General features: G+C 35.9%; 7 protein-coding genes and 2 pseudogenes across 12 annotated transcripts; 4 read left to right on the top strand and 5 right to left on the bottom strand.

Annotated features, from left to right (window-relative positions):
• The first annotated feature begins 113 nt into the window (after positions 1–113).
• LOC104755136 (inactive glucose-6-phosphate 1-dehydrogenase 4, chloroplastic-like) lies at positions 114–4,203 on the top strand. Of its 3 annotated transcripts, XR_015586476.1 has the most exons (12): positions 114–563; positions 813–1,295; positions 1,394–1,488; positions 1,574–1,688; positions 1,782–1,987; positions 2,069–2,177; positions 2,264–2,298; positions 2,368–2,488; positions 2,592–2,794; positions 2,870–3,070; positions 3,166–3,642; positions 3,726–4,203. XR_015586476.1 is itself a non-coding variant. In XM_010477476.3 (11 exons), exons 1-11 carry the CDS (start codon positions 462–464, stop codon positions 3,401–3,403), a joined length of 1,908 nt encoding a protein of 635 aa, XP_010475778.1. In that variant the 5' UTR covers positions 114–461; the 3' UTR covers positions 3,404–4,203. The 3 variants fall into 3 exon arrangements, 2 of the variants coding, with proteins under 2 accessions (XP_010475778.1, XP_087350671.1); XM_010477476.3 differs by having other exon boundaries at positions 3,166–4,203; XM_087494545.1 differs by having other exon boundaries at positions 126–563; positions 2,541–2,794; positions 3,166–4,203.
• On the bottom strand, positions 3,734–5,433 carry LOC109129860 (pentatricopeptide repeat-containing protein At1g09410, mitochondrial pseudogene; annotated as a pseudogene). The gene has a single exon (XR_015586753.1). The product of XR_015586753.1 is annotated as a pentatricopeptide repeat-containing protein At1g09410, mitochondrial pseudogene (transcript).
• LOC104755138 (protein NIM1-INTERACTING 3 pseudogene) lies at positions 3,793–4,203 on the top strand (annotated as a pseudogene). The gene has a single exon (XR_015586479.1). The product of XR_015586479.1 is annotated as a protein NIM1-INTERACTING 3 pseudogene (transcript).
• Positions 5,434–5,483: 50 nt separating the features above from the next.
• LOC104755131 (putative 12-oxophytodienoate reductase-like protein 1) lies at positions 5,484–7,231 on the top strand. The gene is made up of 5 exons (XM_010477471.3): positions 5,484–5,764; positions 5,862–6,002; positions 6,084–6,214; positions 6,293–6,451; positions 6,533–7,231. The coding sequence occupies exons 1-5, from the start codon at positions 5,679–5,681 to the stop codon at positions 7,123–7,125; spliced, it is 1,110 nt and encodes a 369-aa protein (XP_010475773.2). The 5' UTR covers positions 5,484–5,678; the 3' UTR covers positions 7,126–7,231.
• Positions 7,179–9,575, bottom strand: LOC104755132 (GDSL esterase/lipase At1g09390-like). 2 transcript variants are annotated; one of them, XR_015586478.1, is made up of 5 exons: positions 9,191–9,566; positions 8,504–8,695; positions 8,230–8,415; positions 7,805–8,069; positions 7,179–7,537 (listed from the first exon to the last, which is right to left on the bottom strand). XR_015586478.1 is itself a non-coding variant. In XM_010477472.3 (5 exons), exons 1-5 carry the CDS (start codon positions 9,450–9,452, stop codon positions 7,305–7,307), a joined length of 1,122 nt encoding a protein of 373 aa, XP_010475774.2. In that variant the 5' UTR covers positions 9,453–9,575; the 3' UTR covers positions 7,179–7,304. The 2 variants fall into 2 exon arrangements, 1 of the variants encoding a protein (XP_010475774.2); XM_010477472.3 differs by having other exon boundaries at positions 8,246–8,415; positions 9,191–9,575.
• A 4,612-nt stretch (positions 9,576–14,187) lies between these two features.
• LOC104755130 (WAT1-related protein At1g09380) lies at positions 14,188–17,893 on the top strand. The gene is made up of 7 exons (XM_010477470.3): positions 14,188–14,734; positions 16,226–16,288; positions 16,435–16,551; positions 16,636–16,888; positions 17,026–17,184; positions 17,283–17,434; positions 17,522–17,893. The coding sequence occupies exons 1-7, from the start codon at positions 14,553–14,555 to the stop codon at positions 17,721–17,723; spliced, it is 1,128 nt and encodes a 375-aa protein (XP_010475772.1). The 5' UTR covers positions 14,188–14,552; the 3' UTR covers positions 17,724–17,893.
• Positions 17,894–18,674: 781 nt separating this feature from the next.
• On the bottom strand, positions 18,675–19,356 carry LOC104755128 (uncharacterized). The gene has a single exon (XM_010477468.3). It carries the CDS (start codon positions 19,307–19,309, stop codon positions 18,776–18,778), a length of 534 nt encoding a protein of 177 aa, XP_010475770.1. The 5' UTR covers positions 19,310–19,356; the 3' UTR covers positions 18,675–18,775.
• A 1,582-nt stretch (positions 19,357–20,938) lies between these two features.
• LOC104759128 (uncharacterized) lies at positions 20,939–21,690 on the bottom strand. Its single transcript, XM_010482095.3, has one exon. The coding sequence runs from the start codon at positions 21,609–21,611 to the stop codon at positions 21,021–21,023; it is 591 nt and encodes a 196-aa protein (XP_010480397.1). The 5' UTR covers positions 21,612–21,690; the 3' UTR covers positions 20,939–21,020.
• Positions 21,691–22,007: 317 nt separating this feature from the next.
• On the bottom strand, positions 22,008–23,872 carry LOC104755126 (galactinol synthase 3-like). The gene is made up of 4 exons (XM_010477465.3): positions 23,345–23,872; positions 22,869–23,195; positions 22,575–22,726; positions 22,008–22,485 (listed from the first exon to the last, which is right to left on the bottom strand). The coding sequence occupies exons 1-4, from the start codon at positions 23,651–23,653 to the stop codon at positions 22,263–22,265; spliced, it is 1,011 nt and encodes a 336-aa protein (XP_010475767.2). The 5' UTR covers positions 23,654–23,872; the 3' UTR covers positions 22,008–22,262.
• Between the last annotated feature and the right edge of the window lie 1,847 nt (positions 23,873–25,719).

Here is a 25,719-nt window from a genome sequence, read left to right as displayed (position 1 = left end):
AGACAATCCAAACCCAGAATCTGAAACAGAGATAGTAAAAGGTTTAAAAGAACAGTGATCGTTCCTCCTGAGCACTTTAAATAAAGGGAATAAAAAGTCTCTCTTTCTCCGCCGAAAAAGAAAAAGAAAAAAGGTGAGAACTTTCGAGACGATAAGATCGAAGAAGTAGAAGAGAAGATGATCTCAGCAACACAACGGTGACGCAGACTCAGAACCAGAAGAGACGTTGACGTTGAGCTGTCAATCAATGTCAAACCTACCCACCCCCGCCTAAACCACCTGTATTCCCCCCACCTTCCTCAATAACCAATCGGTTCGGTTCGGTTCAGAACAACCGGAGGCGTGAATCAGCTGTACCCAAAACCAGAGATGGTAAAGTTGCACTTTCGTCTTCCACTTAAAGCAGCTTCCTAAAGTTTTTAACAGTGTTAGCTAATATTCCCTGAGGAGGAACCATCCTCATGGCTCTCTCCAGTTGCTTGCTTCCCTTCTCTCAATCAGCTACGGCTCCGTCCCCCTCCGCCTGCTCTTCCAATCTCGCCGCCTCTTTTTCTAATTTTCCGGTATTCGCTGGACCTTTCTTGCATGCTTTCGTTTATTGAAAAGATCATTGTGTTTCAGAAATAAAGATAGTTACTTTCTTTGTTTTATGATAAAATTTTCTGCAATTTCCTCACCAGAGATCTCAAATTTTGCTCTATGCCAACTGAATTTAAGCTTAGTAGGAATTGATTTGATCTAAAGGAACTTGCTTTTTTGGCTCCAGATGTTGAAATTTGAATTCTTTTGTGTGTGTGTGTGTGTGTGAGTAGGTTTCGTCAAGAGACTATAGTTTCTCCAGAAACGAAAACCTTGTTCTCAACGGAGGAGGCTCAAATCTCTGCCGGAGATTTTGTGGGTTGAAGAAGCTACGGATACTTAAAAGCCTGAATGTTAGACAAGGCAGCCACAGTAAACACCGTCCTGTAAACGAGCTTAAAACACGCTCAGAGCTCAGCGATGAACTAGGGAAAGACTCGAATACATCCCCTGAAGATCCTTCTTTACAACTTGCTGAGCTTCAAAGTGATCCAAGTTTTACTGAAGAAACTGGAGCTATAGGAGCTGATTTGAGTGATGGTTCTCAAAAAGTTGGAGACTTTCCACTTGTGTTAAAACAATTCTCGGATGGTCTTTCAGATGTTCAAAGAGGTGCCTCGCTTTGCATTGCTGTTGTAGGAGCTACTGGTGAACTAGCAAGAGGGAAGATTTTTCCTGCACTGTTTGCATTGTATTATAGCGGTTACCTTCCTGAGGTATGGTTTTGCTACTCATGAACAAAATATTTAGTGAAAGCTATTGGATGGTTTTTTTTTTCTTGGTTTGTCTTCTTTATCGGACTTCATTGTCACAGGATGTTGGCATATTTGGGTTTTCAAGAAAAAATCTTACAGATGAAGACCTTAGATCCATCATCGCGTCAACTCTGACTTGCCGTGTTGATCATCAGTATGTATATATTTCTTGTTCCATACATTATACTTGGTAAATGTGATATGATAAGTGCTAACTAAGGATGATGCTAAATGTTCAGGGAAAATTGCGGGGAAAAGATGGATGCGTTTCTTAGTAGAACATACTATATCAATGGAGGCCATGATAACAAGGATGGGATGTCCCGACTTGCCGAGAGAATGAAACAGATTGAGGTAGCATTGAAGTAGTCCTCTTTCTGTGTTTGCAATATTTGGAACAGAAAAGAAGGATAAAACACTAATACAATAATAGCTTTCCTTCTTCAGGGAGAATCAAAAGCGAATAGGATATTTTATCTCTCAGTACCTCAAGAAGCTCTCATGGATGTGGCGTGCACCATTGCGGATAAAGCTCAAGCACCACGAGGCTGGACTCGTATAATAGTTGAGAAGCCTTTTGGTTTTAGCTCACAGTCGTCTCATCAGCTGACAAAGTCACTTCTCTCTAAGTTTGAAGAGAAGCAAATCTACAGGTCCTTTTTAATGTAGTTGCTTTCTGCACATGCACAGCTCTCCCAGTTCATCTTTATTCACAGTTTATGTGCCCGTTGCAGGATAGATCACATGCTAGGAAGGAACCTCATTGAAAATCTGACAGTGCTAAGGTTTTCAAATCTAGTTTTTGAACCACTATGGAACAGAACATACATACGCAATATACAGGTAGATTGTTTATATTTGTGTATAGTGCCTAGACTTTCCTCCTCCATATTCTGTTTGTTCACTCTGTCTATAAATGATGTTTTCAGGTTATTGTATCAGAATCAATTGCGCAAACAGAAAAGTAAGGCACAATAGTTCTATAAACAAACAAATTGCATCAGTACCTGATTTCCTACTGCTTTTTTGTAAGGTATTCTGATGGATATGGAATCATACGGGACATAGTGCACAGTCATATACTTCAGACAATCGCATTACTTACCATGGAACCTCCAATAAGTCTCGATGGTGAAGATATCCGGAATGAAAAGGTCAACCTGCACTAGCAAAGAACAAAATCGTCTTATGATATATATGTATAAGTTGTGTACTCATGTTCTGTCAAGTGACCTTGTGACAAACCTGCTTTTTCAGGTGAAGGTTTTGAGATCAATTCGCAAACTAAATCCGCGTGATGTCATCCTTGGCCAGTATAAATCTAGCTCTCAAGACAAGAACGGTGTGATCTTGAACGGTGTAGACCCTACATATTGCGCTGCAGCCTTGTATATTGATAATGCACGTTGGGATGGTGTACCTTTCTTGGTAAGAGTTGGCACAGGCCTCATTAAACACAGGTAAGAATAACTATTCTGACTCATGGAAATATCCAACTGTCATTACAATTGATTGGTGTGCCTTACTATTCAAAGAGTGGAGATTCGTGTGCAATTCCGGCATGTTCCCGGAAACCTTTACCGAGAAAATATTGGAATAAACATAGATTTGGGGACAAATGAGCTTATTCTGCGTGACGAACCTGATGAGGCCATCCTGGTGAAAATTAACAACAAGGTTCCTGGTTTAGGTCTTCAGCTAGATGCTTCTGAACTGAACCTGCTCTATAAAGACAGGCAAGTTTTGCTTTTCTCATCTGTGTTCCTACACATTTTGAAAATCAAAACTTTTGCTCCTTATAGTTATTTGCGTTGTTGGGTCAAACCTGTAGGTATAAAACCGAAGTACCAGACTCATATGAACACCTGATTCATGATGTAATTGATGGAGACAATCATCTGTTCATGAGAAGCGATGAGGTTGCAGCAGCATGGGACATTCTGAGTCCGGTCCTAGAAGAAATAGACAAGCACCACACAGCTCCGGAGTTATATGAATTTGGTGGCCGGGGACCAGTTGGAGCATACTATCTATGGGCCAAGCACGGCGTCCCATGGGCAGATGACTGAAGGAGAAATATAGGCACATCAACTAACAGAGGTTTACAAAACAAATGAGAATGATTCTGAATCCAGGCAATCCAGATTGTTCAGTATGGTTATTGTGAAGTGGTTAGTTTAGTTTGAAGCTGAACCATTCCCTGTAGACTGTACACATGTATGACACATGTTGTTATTTGAATGTCCATCATGGTGGGGTCCATATTAGTGTTGAAAAATCTCCAAAGCCACCCAAAGGAAAGAAGAAAGTATGAGAGACTTTTAGATAAGGTTATGTTGTTGGTCTTCCCACTAGAGGCAATAATTATATCTCCTCCACCATTTCCTGCAGAAATTCTTGAAGATCTATATCATGTGTTGATGATATAGAAAATATAAAAGGAACAGAGAGTGGCTCAATGGATAGAGACGGGAAGAAAGTGAAAATGAAGAAGGAAGAAGACGAAGAAGAAAAGATGGAAAAGTTGTACACATTTCTTAAAAACGCAAAAGAAATGCGGAAATACGTGATCAGCTCCATTGAGAAGACGAGACAGGAAGAAGAAAGAGCGAGGGTTTGTAGATTCCCTTCGTTTCAGCCTGAGGATTTCATTTTCATGAATGGAGCAGAGGCCAACAACAAAGAAAAGGCAGCTGATACGAGCTCTTCAGCATCCAACGAATACGGCTCTAAGGAAAAGCAACACGGATCAGAGACTGACGTTTGTTTAGACTTAAATCTTTCTCTGTAGTACACAAGAGACAGAGAGCTCTTCAGTTTCTGTACAAGCAACAAAGAATATTAATAACTATTATGTACCAAAAACAAATTTGCCATTGGATTCTAGTTTGGCTTGCAGAGAGATCTTTAATTCTTATTAACCATAGAAAGAAAATGCTACAAATGCGCATTGATACAAAATGTTAAAAACAAAAAACAGAGCAGAGCATAGAGAGAACTCTCATCAATGGTTGAACAGGCTCCTATGGTTTGGGAGTATATACAACGCTTCAACGATCAGATGAGAACATTTTGCTTGGCATTTATAAAATCTCGCCAATAATCTTTACAAGAACACTGTACTCCTTCACGTATCTTTAAGAGACAATAAGCCACCGCGAGTCTCTCACTATGGTATCTCAGGCTAGCAACTTTCTCTTCCTCGTCTACATCATGTAATGCATAGCTGCAATCAGGATTATAGCCAGCCTCTCTCAATAACCCATCCAGTTTCATCCAATATCTTCATAATTGATTCCTGCTCGGGATGGCTACAAATACCCTTGCGAGTGAACGTGTGCACCTTGTTCTCGACTTCGGTCCAGCTACAACCTAGTGATTTTCTTACCATCTTTGTCTTCATAACTTTTCTCAGTTCCACAACATTTGCCCACCTACCTAGAGATGCATAAATGTTGGACAGCAAGATGTAAGTCCCCAAGTTCTCCGGTTCAATCTCTATGAGTTTCATTGCAGAAAATTCTGCTAGCTGCGAGTGAGCTCTACATGCTCCTAATAGAGAACCCCAAACTGCAGCATCTGGTTCGACAGTCATACTATCAATCATTTCCATAGCCTCATCAAACCGTCTTCACGCCCAAGCATATCTACTATGCAAGCATAATGCGCCGTTATGGGCTTAACCGCAAAAACTGATTCCATAGATTCAAATATCTTAAACCCTTCCTGAACCATCCCAGCGTAGCTGCATGCGGCGAGAGTTGCAACAAAGGTGACTTCGTTAGGCTCAGTACTACCAGACAAAGGCATCTCATAGAAAACTTTTACAGCTTCCTCTCCTAGACCGTGCGAGGCATAACCAGATATGATTAAATTCCACATGATAATGTCCTTGGAAGGAAACCTGTCAAAGATTAGCTTCGACTTCACAAGCTCACCGCATTTAATGTACATGGTCATCAAAACAGACGCAACGTACACATCAACAACATCTAACCAACTGAGCATGGACCTGTTTACAATGGTGGAGGCTTGGTTGACAAGGAAAGATATATACAATAATACGATTTTGTGGACGTAACGAATCAAGGATACCATACCACACATCACATCGTCATTAAACCTACCAACCAACCAATCAACGATACCATACCACACATCACATCGTTGTTACTTAAAAGTTAAAACAATTCGTAAACAATTGCTCGAGTATCGTCATTGACTTTTGAATACTCAACAAGTCTCTTCAAACTTCCTCTGTTTCACGTAACTGGTAAATAAATCTCCAAAACAATCCCTGAGAAAACTCAACACAAATCTGGGAGTCATTTGAAAGATCGATCGATGGGGAACGCAACTATCTCTGCAACTAAACAGATGATTCCTCTTCTCAACCCATTCTCGATGAGAAACTTCAACCTTACACACAGGTTCGTAACTCTCTCATTCAACACACAAACCGTTGCTAAAATACATAGATTTGTCTTACTGAAAAGAGTCGCTTAAATCTATATAATCAAATTCCAGAATAGTTATGGCTCCGATGGCGAGAATGAGATCATACGGTAACGTTCCAAACCCTCACGTCGCCTTGTATTACTCTCAGAGAACAACTCCGGGAGGTCTTCTCATCAGCGAAGCCACCGGAGTTTCTGAAACTGCCATGGCGTAAGTCTCTATTTATAACCTATTCACGTTGACTTTTTTTTTTTTAGGCTCTGATTTTGATTGACTTTTTTTCTCTGAAAGGTATCAAAACATGCCAGGGATATGGAAAAAAGACCAAATAGACGCATGGAAGCCCATCGTTGACGCTGTTCACTCTCACGGCGGCATCTTCTTCTGCCAGCTCTGGCACGCTGGTCGTGTTTCTCATCGAGGTCTATTTATAAGAAACCCTTTTATAAAGTTTTCTCTTTTAGGATATTTGAGTGATCATCGTGTGAATATATTTGTAGATTGTCAGCCAAATCGGGAAGCTCCGGTCTCTTCTACGGATAAGCCATTCGCTGATGATCCATCGAGTGAGTATACACCTCCGAGAAGGCTAACAACTGATGAAATCCCCACCATTGTTAATGAGTTTCGTCTCGCTGCAAGAAACGCTATCGAAGCTGGTAAATAAAAATCCAAACTTTGAAACTGATTGAATCAAACCCAAGAAGAAAGGTTCCAACTTTTTTTTAATCTTCTTACAGGTTTCGATGGAGTTGAGATCCATGGAGCTCACGGGTACTTGATTGACCAGTTTATGAAAGACTCTGTTAACGATCGAACCGATGATTACGGAGGATCTCTAGAGAATCGCTGCAGATTCGCTTTAGAAGTAATTGAAGCGGTGTCGGACGAGATCGGACCTGATCGCGTTGGAATCAGACTCTCACCGTTCGCTAATTACATGGAATCCGGAGATTCAGACCCTAAAAGATTAGGGCTTTACATGGCTAAGTCGCTCAACAGATTCGAGATACTCTACTGCCACATGGTTGAGCCGAGGATGAAAACAGCTAGTGAGATTTTCGAATGCACGGAATCGCTTACGCCGATGAGAAAGGCGTTTGATGGAACGTTCATTGTCGCCGGAGGTTATACGAGAGAAGATGGGAACAAAGCGGTGGCGGAGGGAAGAGCTGATCTTGTCGCGTACGGACGACTGTTCTTGGCTAATCCGGATTTGCCTAGAAGGTTCGAGCTCGATGCGCCGCTGACTAAGTATGACAGACCAAGTTTCTATACTTTTGATCCTGTTGTGGGTTACACTGATTACCCTTTTCTTGAGACTACAGAGTAAATCTCTCGTCAGTTCAATTGTAATGTAAGTATGCCCAATCATATGTGACCGGGTTTATATGAAATCAGAACTTTGGTTATATAATAAGAGTTGAGAGTTCAACCAATTACAAAGAGCTGAAAAACAAAAAGAAAGTTTCATACTTGAAACAGAACAAGCACATAATAACAAGAATAATATCAGCTGCCGCAGAAGAAGTGGAAGGGAGTTGGTGGCGTCGAGTATTGCATCGACAATACTTTCATGGCTACTATGGCGTTAGCTGTCTCGGTGTAGTGTATTCCGTCCCAGCTTATATACCTTGACCCCTCGTCGCAACTTTTAGAGACACCGTTCCCACACGTTATATTCACATTGTAGTTATAAGGAGGCCCTCCATATCCGCAACACGCCATTAATGGTTTCTCAAAGCCTGCACAAACACAATTAAGTTTCTTAGATAACCATAATCATGGATACAATATGAATATTTGATTCTTTATATACATTAAGTATCATTCGCTAAATAAATCCAGTTTTCGGATATATTGGTTTAGGATATATACAAACCGATTGAAAAATGAGCGTCACTTGGTTCAGGTTTATACATGGTTGATGCTAGACACAAATATGCTTAACGAAGTCAAGTATAAGAATGTTCTATGATGTCATAAATTGACTAATATGTATGAAAGCTTACCGTAGTTGGTGGAGTTTGCGATGAGATCGTACTTGATGGCATAAATGTCGACATAGACAATGTTGGCCTCTCTCAGCTCTGTCCTCAGCTCCCGACACATATGATCCAATCCTTCGTTGAACAGTTTTGCAGCTGCGTTATAACTCACAAGACAACCGTGCTTATCGAAAACTTTGCTCTGAACCATTGAAAGTTTCTGAGGCAAACAACCTAAAGGTCCTGTATTGTGAACCCAAAATTTCCTCCCTCCTTCATCATACAATATCTGCAAAACAAATTTCAACAATTCTACTTAATGTGTGTTTGATTTTATGTTAATTAAGTACTCTACTGTTTTTTGTATTTAGTTAGTTGTAAACAGCTTTGACGTGTTAAAAGAAACTGTTTCTTAAAAAAGTGTGGATATAATGAAAACAGAGACCTACATGTGAAAGTTTAGACCTTTATGGCACTTTTGATCTCGGATATAACGTTGGGAATAATAAGCTTGACAACCCGGGAGTAAGAAAGGCCTTTGGAAAATGAATTCGCAATATCATTCTGCCCGATATCGAACATGTACAACGCGTGTCTAAATCCACTCTCGCTAATCATCATTTCTTTCAAAGGATCTGCAAAACACAATGTAAAGGGTCATTTAGTATAAGTACGAAGTTTATTGTTCTAAGGAGTTAAGAGTTACCAGATAGAGAGATATACCTGAAGTAGAAGCAAGCTCGAGTGCTCGGGATTTGAAATGAAGGAACTGCATGAGCTGAATGTTGAGAGCGAAAGGAACATATCTGGGAAGAGTAGAAGATCCAACGATGGCGAAGTTAGCACCGTTTTGGAACTTTGATCCAACCAATGAGTCTAGATATGGGTTCAATAGACTTGTATTCAAACTCTCGCCTGCAAATTGTGTAGAATTATTACGTACATTCATTTAGTAGTATTAAAGTTGTTACACTTCAACTTCTTCACCAAATCACCGAGAGATTTTTATTCGAATCCAACACATGCGTAACAGTTTTTTAATCATCAACATGTGAATTCCGATTTGGACAAAAAACTAAACTAATTAAACTGCACGGCGCTGTTTGTGTTTGTGTTTGACTCTTTTTGTATTTAGTCACGAAATCTAACAGAGTGGGACCCGCTTTATTGATTGTGACATCTCCCGACTCCCATGTCTGAAATGGGACCCACTTTTTGTTGGATTAGATTTTCATCGTTTCAACGAAGTAATTTAACTATGTCGTTTTGCGGGATTACGTAACGCGATTATCAGCCGTCGATTAAGATTTAGATCCGTTACATCGGACGGTTTGTCACGACTTGATTCCACTACCACTAAATCTCGACCGTCTAATATAATTACTAGGAGTCAAGAGGAAGCTGACTTACAGAGGAAATCGATGACGAGTCGTCCGTCGGATAATCGGCCGGTGGATCGTCGGAAAAATGAGCGGCCGTTGGGGAGACCAATGTAGTAGCCGAGTCCGGCGGTGAGTCCACCCGTGTCGGAGTTTGAATCTCCGAAGTTAAAGATCACAGGAGGATGTTGACATCCTTCAGCCACAACCAAGTGATGTGGGGGATTAAAGATCACCGGCAGGAGAATGAAGAGGACAAATGAGTAGGAGTGAAGAGCCAGAGTAGTAGCCATTGCAAGAACCAAGAAGAGACTGATCGATAGTACTAGTAGTGGTGTGAACGGAGAGCTTTGAGTAGTGTGGGATCTTGTTTCTCTTACTTTAAGCTTTTATTAAATTATTAGTGTGATCCTTTTTATTTAATTTGAAATAATAAAGCCAAAGACTTTGTAGGTTGGTGGTTGATACTATCAACTTGATAGTGACAGACACATAACTCAAGCTTAGGCATATCGAGATCGATCGAGTCCCAATTTAGTTTCCCACCGTTCGGAAAAAAATAGAAAAGATATGCGTGCGCTCCTATGTGGATCTATCTAGGCTAAAACAAAGAATAAAACAAAAGAGAAACTACAGTGTAGTTTTACAAAAAAAAACTTTTTTTCCTGTGGTTGGTAGATTTATGGAATCATTCCGAATCTTGATTTTATCAATTGTAATGAATGAATAGATTGCATTAAGGGTAAACAAACTAAACACACTAAAAGGGAGCCATAAGAAGTACACAGCTTCTTCAAATCATACATAAATATATTTATGGACCTTTTGATGTTACTTCTTTTGGAAGTGAAAAAATATTTCATTACCTTTATTTATGATTATTCATATTATTGTTATCTCTATCTATTGCATGAAAAGTCTCAATTCGTGGATACTGTAAAAGTATTCATTACTGATGTAGAGAGACAATTAGATAGAATAGCGAAAATCATAATATTAGATAGAGGTGAATTTTTGGTAGATATAATGAAACAGAACAACATTCTGGAACTTTTGCCAAAATTCTCTAAAAATTAGGAATTGTTGCTCTGTACACAACGCATGGATATCCATGGCAGAATGGTGTAGCTGAAAGGCGTAATTGTACTTATATGGGAATGATTATATTTATTATAAGTCAGGCTTACTTATCTATATCTTTGTGTTAGGACGCATTATATTCTGCATTTTATGTCTTGAACAGAGTTCCTAGCAAAGCAGTTTCAAAGACTCTTTTGAACTGTAGAAAGGCTGGAAATCTAGTCTTAAGCAAGAATTTATAATCCACATGAAAAGAAATTGGATTTCAGAACGATCAGTGGTCACTTTATTGGTTATCCTGAGAAGTCCAAAGGATATAGATTTTATTGTCCAACCCATATTATAAGAATAGTGGAAACCGATAATACTAGATTCTATAAGAATGGCAAGATTAGTGGGAGTGATAAATTTCAAGATGTGTTCATTCAAAAAATTAGGACCGGGTTAATATTTATTTGCCCTTATTTCTGAATATTACTGGAAATCATCCACTCCATGAAGAAAACATCGCTAATAATGATAACAAAGCACAAGAGGAACAAGCATTAAAAAGATGTACTTTTCCGAGGATATATGCTATTTCCGATGACTATGTGCTTTATCAAGTAGAATCTAGAGAACTGCATATTAATTAAAGACTCGGTTTCTTATTCACAAACCATTAAAGATGTTAATTCTATAAAATGGATTGATGCCATGAAGGATGAAATAAACTCTTTGGCTGATAATGAAGTCATTGATGTCGTTCAATTGCCGGAAGGACACAAACCAGTCGGTTGTAAGTGGATCTTTAAGACCAAAACCGACTGTAATTGCAAAATTGAACGATATAAAGTTAGACTTATAGCGAAAGGTTTTAATCAGAAATAATGTATCAATTATAATGAGACTTTTTCCCCTGTGTCAAGGAAAGATTCTCTTAGGATTATCATGACATTAGTAGCTCAATATGACCTCGAGTTACATCATATGGATGTTAAAATTGGTTTTTAATGGAGACTTATCAGAGAAAGTCTATGAAAAGTCAACCTAAAAGTTTCTTAATCGAAACTTCTGAATGCATGGTCTGCAAACTAAAGAATTCAACTTATGGACTTATTATAAGTCTTGAGTCAATGGTATCTAAAGTTTAATGAAACCATTACAGAATTCGGTTTCAAAGAAAACAATATATTTTACCAAACATGTATCTCAAGATCAGTGGGAGTAAGTTCATATATCTGGTATTGTATGATATCTTATTGTCTAAAGTGATCTTAGTCCATTATTGAGACTAAAGCTAGCCATTCGAGAACTTTTATATGAAAGTTATCAATGAGACTTCCTATGTGATAAGAATAAAATTATCCATGATAAATCTCTTGGAATTAAGATTATCTCATAAAGTTTATATTGATAAAGTTCTTGAGAGAATTGGCAAATTAACGTGTTCTTCTAATATTACTATTTGTAAACAAAAGTTTTGAGATACCTAAAGGAAACAAGTGAATACATGTTCACATATACAGAAAATCAACACATCCACAGATGGTTGAAGTTTCTAACTCAAATTTTGGTGGATATTTTGATTTAAGATACTACACTTTCGGCTATGTGTATCTCATTAATAGAGGTGTCATATTATGGAAGAGCCTACAGTTGAAGTTTCTTTATAAATCCACTTTAGAAAGTGAGTATGTGACATATAATGAGGTTTATATTAAGAAAGTATAATTACATAAATGTCTTTGAGTTTGAGACCTTAAGTATTGTTAACAAGTGTTTAACTCATTATGTGACAATTAAAGATGTAATTTTCTTTTATACAAGTATGACATGATATGTGAAGGAGCCAGATATATGGACATTAAGGTTATATATGTCAATAAATTAAAGCAAGATGTCAAAAGAGAAATGTATGTCAATTACTCCCTCTGTTTCACAAAGAGTGTCATTTTGACCAATTACACACAAATTAAGAAAAACTTGAATTATACGTATATACCCTTATTTAATAAGCAATTTATCATTTAAATCTAATAGAAAAAGTTTTGGGTTAAGGGTAATAGATAGGAAATGTAAAGGTTAAAAATCTCATTGGAAATATAAAGTGACAGTCTTTGTGAAATAAAGAAAATACTCCAGAATGACACTCTTTGTGAAACAGAGGGAGTAATAGATAGGCACTGAAGTTAAGGTTGCAGACTTAATTATGAAAGGATTACCTCCAATGACTTTTAACATGCATGCTAAAAGTATAAGCCTTGAGGAAAGTTCCTAATTACGTTATCTGCTTATTATGATTAGCCTATATTTGACATTTATTTGAGCTCTTTTTATGACTTTTACATCTTTTATATTATGTTCCAATGTGCACAAATATTATTTGTTATTAGATAGAATACGTCTTTATTTAAAGACATTAAAGAGACCATTATGACAACTCCTATTTATGTTGTGGTCTAGCTAGGAAGGTAGTCAATGTAGTAGTATTTGGAAGAGATCATATTGCTGAATGATATGCAACTGCCATGACTCTCATTGATTACTAGATTAGTCAAGACATTTAGAATGACCAAATGAAAGAAATTAGTTATAACATACTATGCCGGCCTTATGACATTATTTGATTAGATTAGTCAAGACATTTCATTTGACTCCAATGACTCCCATTGGTAGATTTATATATACTTTTTTTTTTCCTGACATCATACTTACATATATTTCTGCATGACGATTGGGCTTTTGTATCATAGAAATATTTTTTCTTCTAATTCGAATTTAGCCCACACATGGCCAGAAATGAAGTGGACGCGATAGAATGAATCGATTTTGCACGGAAAATTCCTTATGTACGTATAACAACAAAAAAGATAAAACTAGAATTCTAAAAATACGCGGCGATAATTTTACGTTAGAACTTGGAAACCAAATAAGTAAGGGACACGAAAATTCATTTGGACGCCAACGCTAGCTTATTTGACTTATGCAAATGACGCAGAAGCATTGTACTAATTATAATTTAGTCATCTTCAATTTGGAAAGCATTTCGTGTAAAACCACTTAAATCCAGCAAGATATGAATCATTACTAACTTCCTCAAATATCAACAAGCATGATTTTTTTTTTTTAACGTGTTGTGTTATATATGTTGTTTTTGCTTTTGGTACATCTACGTTTATATTTATTTGTTTCTACTCATGAGAAAAGACATTCTTGCTCAAAGAAGTCACTGTACACCTAAGGAAAGGCCTTTAAGCCCAAATAAATTTGATCACACACACACACATGAGGGGGGAGTGTATGTTGTTTTTGTAATATATGAGACTTTCCATCACACAAGTTTTCATTATACATTTTACTTTAGATTACTAAACATTATATAAAATAACCAAAAACAAAAAAAAATCGGAAATTTGTCAGATAAAAGTAAGTATGTCGAACTGAATGTGTAAAAAAAAAAATCAATGAAACATACCTGGTTATCTTTATACCATAAGATCTGTGGTATTTAATTAATATATATATTTTTTATAATCCATGCTTAATATATCCCATTTTTTGGGACATAAATAGTATACCATATTACAAAAATAAAAGTAGTTAAAAGAGTGAATGTAAATTAATTAAGATGATACTAATTGGATAATGATCATATATATAATCAAGCGATAAACCAAATCCTTGATTATATTTAATACTACAGAAACGAGTTTTATCAAAGTAGAATTGGTTGCTTGAAGTTTGAGAAAGACATTCATGCATTCTACTACCATTCATTCACAAGCTCCACCAAACCCCATGAAAAAACGGAAACCAAATAAAGGGACTAAAGAGAGGAAATAAGTTTTTCTTTTTTCTTACAAAACGCCAATTCAGATTATCATAGTAATCAACAAGGAGAAAAGTTATACAAATTGCCAAAAATATCAAATGATACATATCATCTATTGTTTCGTGTTCTTATGCCCTAAGGAGAGCACAAGTGTTACAAGCAAACTTCATCCTCGAACCGTTTCTCACCTTTCTGTTTAAAACATCTCTCTTTCTTTCTCTCTATATATATTTATATATAAATAAATAAATAAATAAATACATATATATGTATATATATGTCTTGGGCTATAAATATATAAGGTTGAACCAAAGTAGAGAGATAGATTTGGGGGAAACTAATAAATATTATAGAGAACCCACCTCTCTCTTTTTTTTTTTCTTGGTGTCTCGACCTATTATTATTGATTAGTAATAGTGAGAGAGACATACATAGAGATATATAAACACATATAAAACTGTAAGAATAAAATAAACGAGAGAGAGAGAGAGAGAGAGAGATGGGTAAATCAAGTGATTTGTTGCCGTTCTTGGCGATGGTGTTGGTGCAAATCGGCTACGCAGGCATGAACATTACGTCGAAGATGGCTATGGAGGCAGGCATGAAGCCTCTCATTCTGGTCGCTTATCGCCAAATATTTGCCACTATCGCCACTTTTCCGGTCGCATTTTTTCTCGAAAGGTAGAAAATCATACTAATATCTATACATATACATATGATTTTGATCAACTAACGATTTTGGACATGCATGAAACTATGATCTTAAAAATTGCATCCATAAAACGTTGAATTTGTGTTTGTTTCTCTTGAATGGCATTGTTATAAAATATTACCTTTTTTTTTGGAGTCAAATTAATCAAGGTTTTACGTAGTGAGTTTATGTTTTACAAAAGAGATCAGCGAGAGATACATCATACTTAACTTTGATTGTCATAAACCAGGTAAAAGTTTAGCATTGAGTTTGGGTTAACTTGAATATCTGAAAGTGTGTGTTTTAAGTTCGTCTTAATTAATTGCGAAAAGTACAAAACGATGACATCATTCATATATCAACGAGTGGAAGCCATTTTGTTACTAAATGGCTTTGTGAGTCTGTTGTATAACGATTTTGCGTCTTCTAGCTTTCGGGCGTCACATAAATTAATTACTTTCCAAAGTTTAAGAAATAAAGCTTTTAAATTCATTGACATAGAAGTACCGGTTACATTTAAGTCTTTCTCTTTTCTTTTTTTTGGTCAAGATTCTTTCACATACTGTATATGGTAATAAATTAACTAATCAGTTCTAGCATTTGAATAGGTTTAAAATAAATTTATTTCCATTATTTTACAATTTTGACAACTAATTAATATCCATTTGGAGTATTTAATAGTTAAAATGATAAATAATAATTAAGAAGAAGAGTTTAGCACGACATCGTTTTATTGTCCTACCTGAGAGACTACGATATAAATTACGCATAATATGTGGTAAGTTAAAGATTTCGGGAATTGCTTAGTTGAATTTAGAATAAGAAAAAGTGGTATAGTGCCAAAGATAAATAACTTTCGAATTGAATAAAAATGTGTTTTTTTTCTTCTATTGAAATTAGTGTTTACCGTTATTTTTACAATATCTCTGGGTAATGTCAATCATTTTTGGTCGTATGTGGAAACCTAAGTAATTACATTATCATTAATTCCGTTTACCGAGAGAAAGAAATGAGAAATGTGACGCAGTGTAGCTCACACAATCCACGCACGCGTCACACGTTTTTTTCTTTCTTAAACCGAAACACATGCAGACAACACAAACTATGATGCCAGGTGAGTTAAGCGTCGTCAGTTGCCGTGCCAACTTAATTTGCCAGGACACGTGCTTTCTTATACGATGCCGTTATACTCTCTTACTCTACTACTCACTTTCTATGATGATTGAAATTTTTTTTTTTTTTTTTTCAGTCATTCAATTATCACCCTAAATCCTTTAACCATATATCTGAATTTAGTATTAATGAATCAAGCTTTCCATCATTTATTCCTTGATTTCTTATAAAACGAATTCAAGTCGCAATTGGACTGGTTTAAGCCTGTTAGGTTTTGGTATTAAAAATCACCGTTTTCATACGAAGCGGATTAACTGATTAATGATTGATGCCTAATGAAAAAGTTTCGTACACGGTTTCTTGTGCAGGAAGACAAGACCGAAGATCACACTAAAGGTTCTTGTCCAAATCTTCTTCTGTTCCATTACCGGGTATCTACATAAACCTTGCCTGCTAATTACAATACCTTTACAATCTTTTTTTTTTAACTATTTTAAACTAGTCCATCTCTACATGAGTTCTTAATCACCAGGGGAAACAAATGTCCTAACAGAATAAACCTTGATTTAATTTGCAGTGCGACTGGAAACCAAGTGCTATACTTCATAGGACTTCAGAATTCATCTCCGACCATTGCTTGTGCCTTAACTAATCTCTTACCAGCGGTTACGTTCCTCCTCGCCGCAATATTCAGGTATACGAAATTACTCTTAATAAACCAAGTCTTCATCAAAACAGAACTCTCTGTTTTGACTGCTAACACAAAATTATGTTTCAGACAAGAAACCGTAGGGATCAAAAAGGCATCAGGACAAGCAAAAGTGATAGGGACGCTAGTATGTGTGATTGGAGCCATGGTTCTCTCCTTCTACCATGGTCACACCCTCGGCATTGGAGAGTCTAAGATCCATTGGGCCTATGCTGAAAACATCACGAGCCAAGGTTCCAGTTCTAGCAGTTCTAACTTCTTCTTGGGACCTTTTCTTATTATGGCTGCTGCCGTTTCTTGGTCCGCTTGGTTCATTATCCAGGTAACCTTTTTTTCTTACACAGGTTTATCTTATGTACATAGTTTAATAAAGATTCAGAACGTTATATAACATATTGTGGGTGTGCATATACTTTTAAAGTAAGTTAATTTTAAGAATATTATATATTTTGGTTACAGACGAAGATGAGTGAGACATTTGCAGCACCATACACGAGCACACTTCTAATGTGTTTGATGGGAAGTATCCAATGTGGAGCCATCGCTTTGATCACCGATCACAAAGTCTCTGATTGGTCTCTCAGCTCTCCTCTCCGCTTCATATCCGCTCTTTACGCCGTAAGTCCATATACTTCTACTATACATTAATACATATGCTATGAATTAAGCTAGCTAAGCTAGTATATATGATATATTAATATAAAACGCGGATGCAGGGAGTGGTGGCGTCTGCGTTAGCGTTCTGCCTAATGTCATGGGCGATGCAGAGGAAAGGTCCTCTTTACGTCTCTGTTTTCAGCCCTTTACTGCTGGTAGTGGTCGCCATTTTCAGCTGGACTCTTCTTGACGAGAAACTCTACACCGGCACGTATGTTTCCATACACCTTTATCTCTCTCTCTATATAGAGGGGGGTCGTATGATGATTAATTTGTATGATTATTATATGTATATCAGGTTTTTGGGATCAGCACTTGTGATTATTGGGCTCTATGGCGTATTGTGGGGCAAAGACAGAGAGGTGAGTGAGAAGGAAGAAGAAGCAGAGAAGGTGAAACAACAGCAACGTAAAGTCAAAAGTGAGAGTAATGAAGATATTGAATCGAGATTAGCGGTCGCATCTAGTGGAAATGGTTCCACAGGACCTATATCGCCTTAAAACAAGCTGATTCCTAGCTGCTTTATCTTATAAGTATGAGCTATGAATGAACCTTTTGGTGATTTATGCTGTCTAAGTTACTGCAACTAAAAATTGAATATCCATTTCCGGAGTGTTTAATTTTGTATCTCATTTTGAGGCCAATGATGGAGTGGTTAATTTGTGTGTTATTTGGAGTCTTCATTCCATAGACACTACATATATCTCTAATTATGATCTCTATATTTTCATAATTCTGTTAAAGAAGTAACTCTGTCACAGCCTCACAGGGTTAAAAGTTAATAGTTATTACTGACCTTCAATATTTCATAGACCCAAAATGTAAAGTAGTTTGGCTCAAAACAGAGGGTTCCGGTTTTTGCAAGTCATCTACAATTGGCGGTCACGGTTTAATCCTGGTTTAGTAACTCAAGTATATGGTGAATTTAAAAACAATGAAAAACAGAGTTGTTTGTTCTGTTACTTACTTACTTCAACTCCGTCTTCTTCTTCTTCATTCTCGATTGCGACTTGCAAGTATTATCTCGGTTCATGCACTTTTAATCGATGGAGATAGTAGATTTCTAGGAAGACTTGCCCGTGATTAGGCTTGCTGGAAAGAGATATTTACATGGAGGAGCACATGCGATATAGTTTTCAGACTTACATAACCGATTCGGACTAGTTGAAGGCACTAGTTTAGACATGTCACATGTGCCAATTGGTTGTAGATCAATCAAGAACAACCTATTGACATTTATTAAAATTAACTTGTGTTTCCAAAAATAAATAATTGAAGTATATATACCCATTAGTTGACCGGCTGATTAGGCGATAAGATCAAAGAATCCATAAAAGGACAAAGCAATCAAATCTTATACTAATCTTTTTGCATAAAGGTAAAAAACACTTATAGAAAGAGCTATTTCTATTCTATATATCCCAAATTCTTATCCTTATCAACTAGATCAATTCAACCTTAAACGAAAACATATATTAAATTATAATATTTTATGTAAACATCAACATAATTTTTGTAAACATTTTGCTTCTACTATGTTTCAACATTAAGATTATGAAGAAACCATTTGACAAACGATCTGTTCCATGGATGATAAGATCATGATCTGTCTGTTTTTCTCAATCAGAGGATTGATCGCATAACCAGGCACATTAAAATCTGTCTTACAGATACCAACAGCCTTAGAAATTTTGTTTTGGACCTTGACGATCTTACTGTAGTGAGCTTGGTTGAAGAAAGATATAGCATTAGTGAACGCCAAGTTCATAATGGAGTAAGCGTCAGCGCACATTTGAAGATTTTCCCTCTCGTCTCCAGCATTCTCGAGGAGCGTGCTGATGAAGAAATTAGTGTTTGCCGAGAACCTTTCAGCTTCTCTCACTGTCACGTTCATGAGATCTTTGTTGCTTGGGACAGGAGTAGGCAGGTTCTTGACCAAGACACTACTGCAGAATTTGATATCCGTTGTCTTTTTGCAGATTCCGTTGACCTTTTGTTGAGTTTTGCCATCGAGATTATTAGCTTCTGCAACGGAGAAAGCGAGTATGATCGCCAAAACTGTCGATAGAATGCTATGCATTTTCATGTTTGTTTCTTTTTTGTAAATTGTGAGTGTGGTGGTCCTTTGAGAAGGAAAATTTTTGATCTTTATATTTGAAAATTAGGCGTATGAATGATGAATCAGTCAAAGGTCAAAAGTCTTCGTAACTTACCAAAAAATCAAAATTTGTGAATTCAAGGAAAAAAAAAAAACATTTCCAAAAATGTGACATTTGTTCATTTACCTGGACTAAACTTTAAAATTTATGAACTATTTAAGTTGACCAAATAAATTAAGAAATTATTTTATGTTTTTTTTGTGGTCAGTGTGTAAAAGTCAATGGTTATGGGCCAATCAAAAAACCAACTTTTTATTGTTTTGAATAAAATGTAAAAGCGTTTTTACATCGAGTACATCAATCTTTGATAACTTTCGAAAAACCCAACTTAATTATTTGTCAAGATCTTGAAATCTAACGGGCCAATGAAAAAACCAATTTAAATTGATAACTTTTGTCAAGATCTTATATTTAAAAAATTATCTCCTATATAACAAAACGGAAGTACACAACCTTTTTTGTAGACAATATAATTTTTATAAATTGGTTACAAAAGAGATTATACATCAAATATAGGTTGGTTACAAAAAAAATTATAGATTAATTGGTCAATTTGTGGGCTATATAAATATACTTAAGAATATTCCAAAGAATCATCTTAAAGAGAATATTTCAATGATTTATACAATTTCCAAATAAAATCTTTAGTATTTCATGTATTGTTACAAAATATATTCTGTTAGGCATAAAAATATATTGTTACGCGTAAAAAGAAATAAAATTTTGGTAATTTATCACACTTAATCGTGATTTACGAGATCTTATTATGCAGTTAAAAATAAAATCTTACCTAAGCACGGGTCATATTAAAACATTTACACCAAACATGTTCCAAAATTAAAATAAAAGCAAACAACAAACATAACCATTTCTCATACATAAAATTACAAAATTAACAATATAAAACTTACAAAATAGGTGTTTTTTCATATTTAACATATGATTTTACTGCATAATGTTTTCTCCAAAAAAATTTTTTAAAACAAACATATAAATTATATATATTCTAAATTTATAAAATAAATTAAAAAAATTTCAACCCGTGCTCTAGCACGGTCCTAATCTAGTAATATAATATTTGGTTTGGCTACGTTTGTGATGTATAGGAAACTTTTTTAACTAATCAGAAAAAGATTTGGTTTGACTACTTAATTGTTCGCATCTTAGTAACACGAATATGCAAATGAGTAGGGGAATCAATAATTCCTCAGATTAGGACCAGGCTTTTTAAATGGTTGATTCTGTTGACGAGATCGAACTAGAGGGTAGAGAATGTGAATGCGTCGAAGAATGTTGTTGACCATACCAGTCTATCGCGGTTAAGTTTTAGCATTGCTTAGATTTTATCTAAATTTATCAACATGTACTATGCCGAATTTCAGTTCTGATGGTGATCCACAACAACTCTTACACAATTAGACTACAAAATCTTGGTCAATCATTATTATTTGCATCCGATGGGAATTAATAAACATTAATTCTAATTTATTGTATTCGGATGATTATCCATTAATTTATTTTTTGAACAATTGTTATAAAAATAACAAGATAAGAAATGCATGCTTAATTCTCTTTTGTTATAACTTTTATATTATTGAAAATTTTAGCTGTTACAAACCATTGATTAATATGTTTCTCTTAATAACTGAGAATCTGCGGAATAACTACTGATCTAATCAAGGAAGCCTTTCCATTTTTTACCATATGTCCAGAAACCGCAGACATGGTGATCAATATTCTCATAACTCTCTTCTTCTCAGTTAGAGGATCTTTGTAAGGAGGAACAAGAAATTCGGTTCTACAACGGTCTAAGATTTTGGCTGTGGAGAAAATGATTTTAACCATACGTTCGTACTCTCTTTTTGAAAATAGAAAGCGAATTTCTAAGAAACTAGTGGTCTCTCTCTTAAAAACTGCATGACAAGTCTTGAGACGATTCTTCTTAGGGTCGGGCCATTGGCGGAGTATGTTATCGATGAATACGTAAGTATCATTGGCCTGATCCGTAGCGGTGTGGGATATGAGACCGGTGAGTTCTTGGAGAGTAGCTGTTGGTGCCTTCAGTTTTTCATGGATGGTTTTACTGCAAAATCCATAGTCTTCGTTTTCTACGCAGATACTATTGATCAGTGCTTCAGTTGGTCCATCGGCTTCGACTGCTTCAATATGAGGAATAAAAATGTAAAGAACAAGAACGAACACGAAAAAAATGCAACGCGCAAATTTCATAATTTTTGTATTTAAACTTTATCAGAGATTGTGTTTGATATCTAGATTCTTGAATAACATGTTAAATAGTTGTAGTAGCTTAATCATTTTTTTCTTTAATAATTAATTGTGCTTCTAAAATTACTGAGTCAATAATTGTAGGAAAATGAAGAGCTTACCAAATAAAAATATAGCAAGCCTATAAGTACTAGAATTTTTTATTTATTAAGAATGCATATGTATAGATTATAAATAAGTTTTGACTTTTGAATATATTTTCAAGTTTCATTTACTAATAATATATACTAGTAGTATTTTCTAAGCCGTATAAATATAAAAGGATTGAAAAAGATTAGAACATTGGATAAAATATGGATCCTATTTTAATTGGTCTCATTATTCCATGGGATTTCCTGATTATCAAAACGAAGAAGATTTTTTTTAAAAACTGTTGGAGTAGATTACATTTTACTATTTTAGGTAGAAAAGTCCGTAGCAAACATATAAGGTACAAAGAGGGTTTGGGGATTAAAAACTCCTCTAAGCTCAGTGAAAAAACAGTAAAGCACAATTTCATATGATATCCTAATTATTAAATATTATCAGTTTCACAACTAATAGCAAACAGGTGTTGAGAAGAACCTATCACACAGCCCTCCTTCACAAAGTTGTCTAGGCCGCGGATGGAGCTTTGGCGCAGTGAAGCACAGCAGCCTCACACAAGTCTGTAAAGAACTGTGTAATGGATTGCTGTTTCTTTTGGACATCTTCTTTTTGTCCGCTATGCACATTTACGTTTTTGTAATCAAGAGACTCGTCGTTGTAAATGTCCCACCATTTCTCTACAAGCATCTTGATGTCTTCTCTCTCCATATTTTCTTCTTGGCCAGTGAACCTGATATAAACAGAGAAACAACTTCAGTTCTTTCATTTTCTTAATTTTACTCTTTAAAAATGTATCAAGAAGATAATTAGATCATATACCTCCAAGGCTTAGCACCAGCTGCACAGTAATGAACAACCTTGGCTTCGTTAAGCTCTATGTTCTCCGGATGCCTCCAGAGCATAGCCAAGACAAGATTATATACTGGTGGAATCGGCTTGTATATATCTTTGAAGTACATGTTCAAGAAATCCTATAAAAACACACAAACCAAATTAATCTTATAATTAATAAAGTTTTAAATTAAGGTATAATTTAGACCTATAGTATATTATATATATAATGAAACATCCCCGTGTATGTGTATAACCATATAAATGTGTGAATTTGTTTACCTGTTCAGCAAAAGGTGTGGGAGGGACAACTTTGAGAGTCTCCAAAAGGTTGTAGTAAGTGGAGAGGCTTGGTTCGTAGACGAACATTCCGGCGTTGAAGTACAACGGTGGCTTAGGACCAACCTGCTCCGTCTCCGGCCACGTCACCTTGTCCGGACACTGTTGGCAGTAGCCGATCTTGTATTGAGGAGTGTGGCTCCATGTCTTCTCGCAGAAACAGTCTTTAACAGCGTAGAAACTGCCGTCGGGAAGATCGAACAAGTGATCTATGTTCTCAAACACTTGTATGTCTCCGTCTAAGTATATCAGCCTGCTGTACTCGACAAACTGCATCCGTACATAGTTATTATTAAGTTACAATCAACTCATATTTTCATTTTTTTTATATGATATTTTGGTAAGAAACATATCATGTAATGAAGAAGACATTTTATCAAAAAATAAATAAATAAGAAAAGAAACATGCATGTATATACCTCCCAGATGCGGAGCTTGGAGTAATTGAGGACGTAGTAAGCCATAGCGAACTGGGTTTGGTTATCTGGTGGGTAAACCGGCCGAATGTCCTTGACGATGCAGCCTTGATCCACTAGCTGTCTACGGTGATCAGCCGGCACGTCGGGTAACACAGCAACCACTAATGGGTACTTGCTATTAGCTTTCCTCAGCCCTTTAGCCAGACCAACGACTCCTTTCACGTAGTCTCCGTTGCCAGCAAGGAAAGTCACGTACGCCCTTTTCTTTCCTCCGTAGCTCAACTTGTTGTTGTTCATCTCAGGTGCCATCTCTTGTCGGAGAATTAAAAAAATTAAGTTTATCGAAGAGAGAAAGAGAAACTATATTGATCCTTATTAGTGATGCCTTGAGTTGTTGATTATAGTGATTTGATTGTTGATGAGAGAAACCAAGAGTTGGCTTTTATAGGATTTGTAAGCCGTGATTACGGATAATTAATAAAATGCTAATTAGCCATCGACCCAGGGGAAGCTTCCTAGCTTCGTGTTACTAGTGCATGGCTGGCTACATTGCTACTTAATCTGAAGTAGCGGGTAATGATGACGTGGCGTATTAGGATACGTGTCACACTAGTGAGGTGGGGTCTAAAATACTACCACGTGTGTCACGAAATATTGTGATTGGTTGGAGCGTCTCCGTATGATTTCATACAAGGCTGTGATAATGCCACGTGGAAAAAGGGAGCCCACGAATAAGAATTGATTGGTTGTAGTTTAACTGACACCATGCAATATTGCTATTGCTACTCGTTGTTAAGTAATCTTTTTTTGTCCGACTCATGACCGACCTACTATTTATGTAGTTGGTTATTCATATCACGTTGATATTTTCTTCTTTTTTCATAACGTCAAGATTTTAGTATATAAAAAAGACTAAAAGTTTTTCCTTTTTGTTGTCAACAGGCCAAAAACCAAAAAAAAAAGGCATACAAATATCGTATCATTTAACATTACAATTTTTCTTTATAGTCAAGTTGCATCGTTAGTTTTCTTCGAGTTGAGATTGCATCAAGTAATGCATAGCATGCAGACTAAGTTTGGCTATCAATAATTTTTTGAGTTAATTATAGTGCTAAATTTTGTATACAACTTCATGACAACGGATCATGATTTTAAGTTTATATAACATACGGAATTATGAGGAGTAAGGTGTGGCAATAGTTACAAAAAATTGATTGTTGACTAGTTGTGGACTGAACTTACCCCAAAAAGAAAGAAAGAGAGAACTACCAATTGCTCATGAGAATGAGATGACAAATTTTATTTTTATTCTATCGGATAAAGATCGTGTCTACAAAGATATTATCGTTCAGGCAGAGTACTTCTGATATTTGGATAGTGTTCATGTGCAATTTGATATTTTCCTTCAAGCCAAATTCCATGGATCACCGGCTGACCACTAGCTGCCTTAGTGTGATGAAGGCGTTTTTAGAATTTTTAATCTAAAGAGTAACACTGTAACATTTTGACGTACCGACATATACTGGAAAAGATAAAAACGTACCGACATATAAAAAGAATAGAGAAGAAGAAAAAAAATATTATGATATTCAATTATTTTTATATAGAGTTAAGAATTTGACTGATACTCTGGTGCTGCCAAAAGAAAGAAGACTAATTCGTTTTTGTAGTATATATATTTTGGAATCTAAACTCCACAATTATGTAAGTTTCTCTTTCCCACAAGATTACGACCTGCGGTGGCCAAACCTCTCCTTACCAAAAACACGATGAACGAAACTTTGGGCCCAAAAATAAATTAACGTTGAATGAGGAGTTTTCCGGTCATTGTTATCACATAGTGACTGTTTTGTTGCGGTTGGACGACACCTTTTTTTTTTGCGGTAACGTATTCGTATCTCTGTTAATATTTTTCAAAATGTCTAAAATTACACATTGAAGATGTTTCCATTTGAAGATCAGGTCCACATGGTTTTTGGAAATTGTACATGATAACGAAACAAAAACAATAATAATTCACCGGTTGATGTGATGCAGCATCTTATTTTAAACTGGAAAAGACATTTTAAGGCTCCAGTTATTTTTGTTTGTCTAGCATCCTTTTTATAAATCGTAAACTTATAAAATCAAAAGTCAAAAACACAAAACAAACAAGTCTTTTTGACAAATATCTCTAAGAAAATATCTCTTGTTTGTTTTGTGTTCTTGACTTTTGATTTTATAAGTTTACGATATATAAAAAGGCATGTATCGTAAACTTATAATGTCTCTTAGAAAATATATATGTAGATATAGCCTTATATATCCCACATCGGTGAAATGACTCAACAAGGCATGAACTTTGTCTCTATAAATTAAGATGCCAGCTGCGATTA

This window comes from Camelina sativa, chromosome 17 (assembly GCF_030686135.1).
Source record: "Camelina sativa cultivar CO46 ecotype springtype chromosome 17, ASM3068613v1".
In the NCBI taxonomy this organism is placed as follows: Eukaryota; Viridiplantae; Streptophyta; class Magnoliopsida; order Brassicales; family Brassicaceae; genus Camelina; species Camelina sativa.
Note: the sequence above shows the minus strand (reverse complement) of the source record. Positions and strands in the feature narration are given on the sequence as shown.

What these genes read in the sequence shown, in the direction of transcription:
- LOC104755128 (XM_010477468.3), bottom strand. Translation starts at nt 19,309, where the DNA reads ATGAAAATGCATAGCATTCTATCGACAGTTTTGGCGATCATACTCGCT.
- LOC104755126 (XM_010477465.3), bottom strand. Translation starts at nt 23,653, where the DNA reads ATGGCACCTGAGATGAACAACAACAAGTTGAGCTACGGAGGAAAGAAA. An exon ending in CCACACCTTTTGCTGAACAG is followed by an intron (nt 22,727 to 22,868) that starts GTAAACAAATTC and finishes GTGTTTTTATAG; the next exon opens with GATTTCTTGAACATGTACTT. An exon ending in GCTGGTGCTAAGCCTTGGAG is followed by an intron (nt 22,486 to 22,574) that starts GTATATGATCTA and finishes TGTTTATATCAG; the next exon opens with GTTCACTGGCCAAGAAGAAA.
- LOC104755131 (XM_010477471.3), top strand. Translation starts at nt 5,679, where the DNA reads ATGGGGAACGCAACTATCTCTGCAACTAAACAGATGATTCCTCTTCTC. An exon ending in AACTTCAACCTTACACACAG is followed by an intron (nt 5,765 to 5,861) that starts GTTCGTAACTCT and finishes ATCAAATTCCAG; the next exon opens with AATAGTTATGGCTCCGATGG. An exon ending in AAGAAACGCTATCGAAGCTG is followed by an intron (nt 6,452 to 6,532) that starts GTAAATAAAAAT and finishes ATCTTCTTACAG; the next exon opens with GTTTCGATGGAGTTGAGATC.
- LOC104755136 (XM_087494545.1), top strand. Translation starts at nt 462, where the DNA reads ATGGCTCTCTCCAGTTGCTTGCTTCCCTTCTCTCAATCAGCTACGGCT. An exon ending in ATAGCGGTTACCTTCCTGAG is followed by an intron (nt 1,296 to 1,393) that starts GTATGGTTTTGC and finishes TCATTGTCACAG; the next exon opens with GATGTTGGCATATTTGGGTT. An exon ending in GAAGAGAAGCAAATCTACAG is followed by an intron (nt 1,988 to 2,068) that starts GTCCTTTTTAAT and finishes TGCCCGTTGCAG; the next exon opens with GATAGATCACATGCTAGGAA.
- LOC104759128 (XM_010482095.3), bottom strand. Translation starts at nt 21,611, where the DNA reads ATGAAATTTGCGCGTTGCATTTTTTTCGTGTTCGTTCTTGTTCTTTAC.
- LOC104755130 (XM_010477470.3), top strand. Translation starts at nt 14,553, where the DNA reads ATGGGTAAATCAAGTGATTTGTTGCCGTTCTTGGCGATGGTGTTGGTG. An exon ending in CTCCTCGCCGCAATATTCAG is followed by an intron (nt 16,552 to 16,635) that starts GTATACGAAATT and finishes ATTATGTTTCAG; the next exon opens with ACAAGAAACCGTAGGGATCA. An exon ending in GAGAAACTCTACACCGGCAC is followed by an intron (nt 17,435 to 17,521) that starts GTATGTTTCCAT and finishes TATGTATATCAG; the next exon opens with GTTTTTGGGATCAGCACTTG.
- LOC104755132 (XM_010477472.3), bottom strand. Translation starts at nt 9,452, where the DNA reads ATGGCTACTACTCTGGCTCTTCACTCCTACTCATTTGTCCTCTTCATT. An exon ending in CGAGCTTGCTTCTACTTCAG is followed by an intron (nt 8,416 to 8,503) that starts GTATATCTCTCT and finishes TGTGTTTTGCAG; the next exon opens with ATCCTTTGAAAGAAATGATG. An exon ending in AGATCAAAAGTGCCATAAAG is followed by an intron (nt 8,070 to 8,245) that starts GTCTAAACTTTC and finishes TTTGTTTTGCAG; the next exon opens with ATATTGTATGATGAAGGAGG.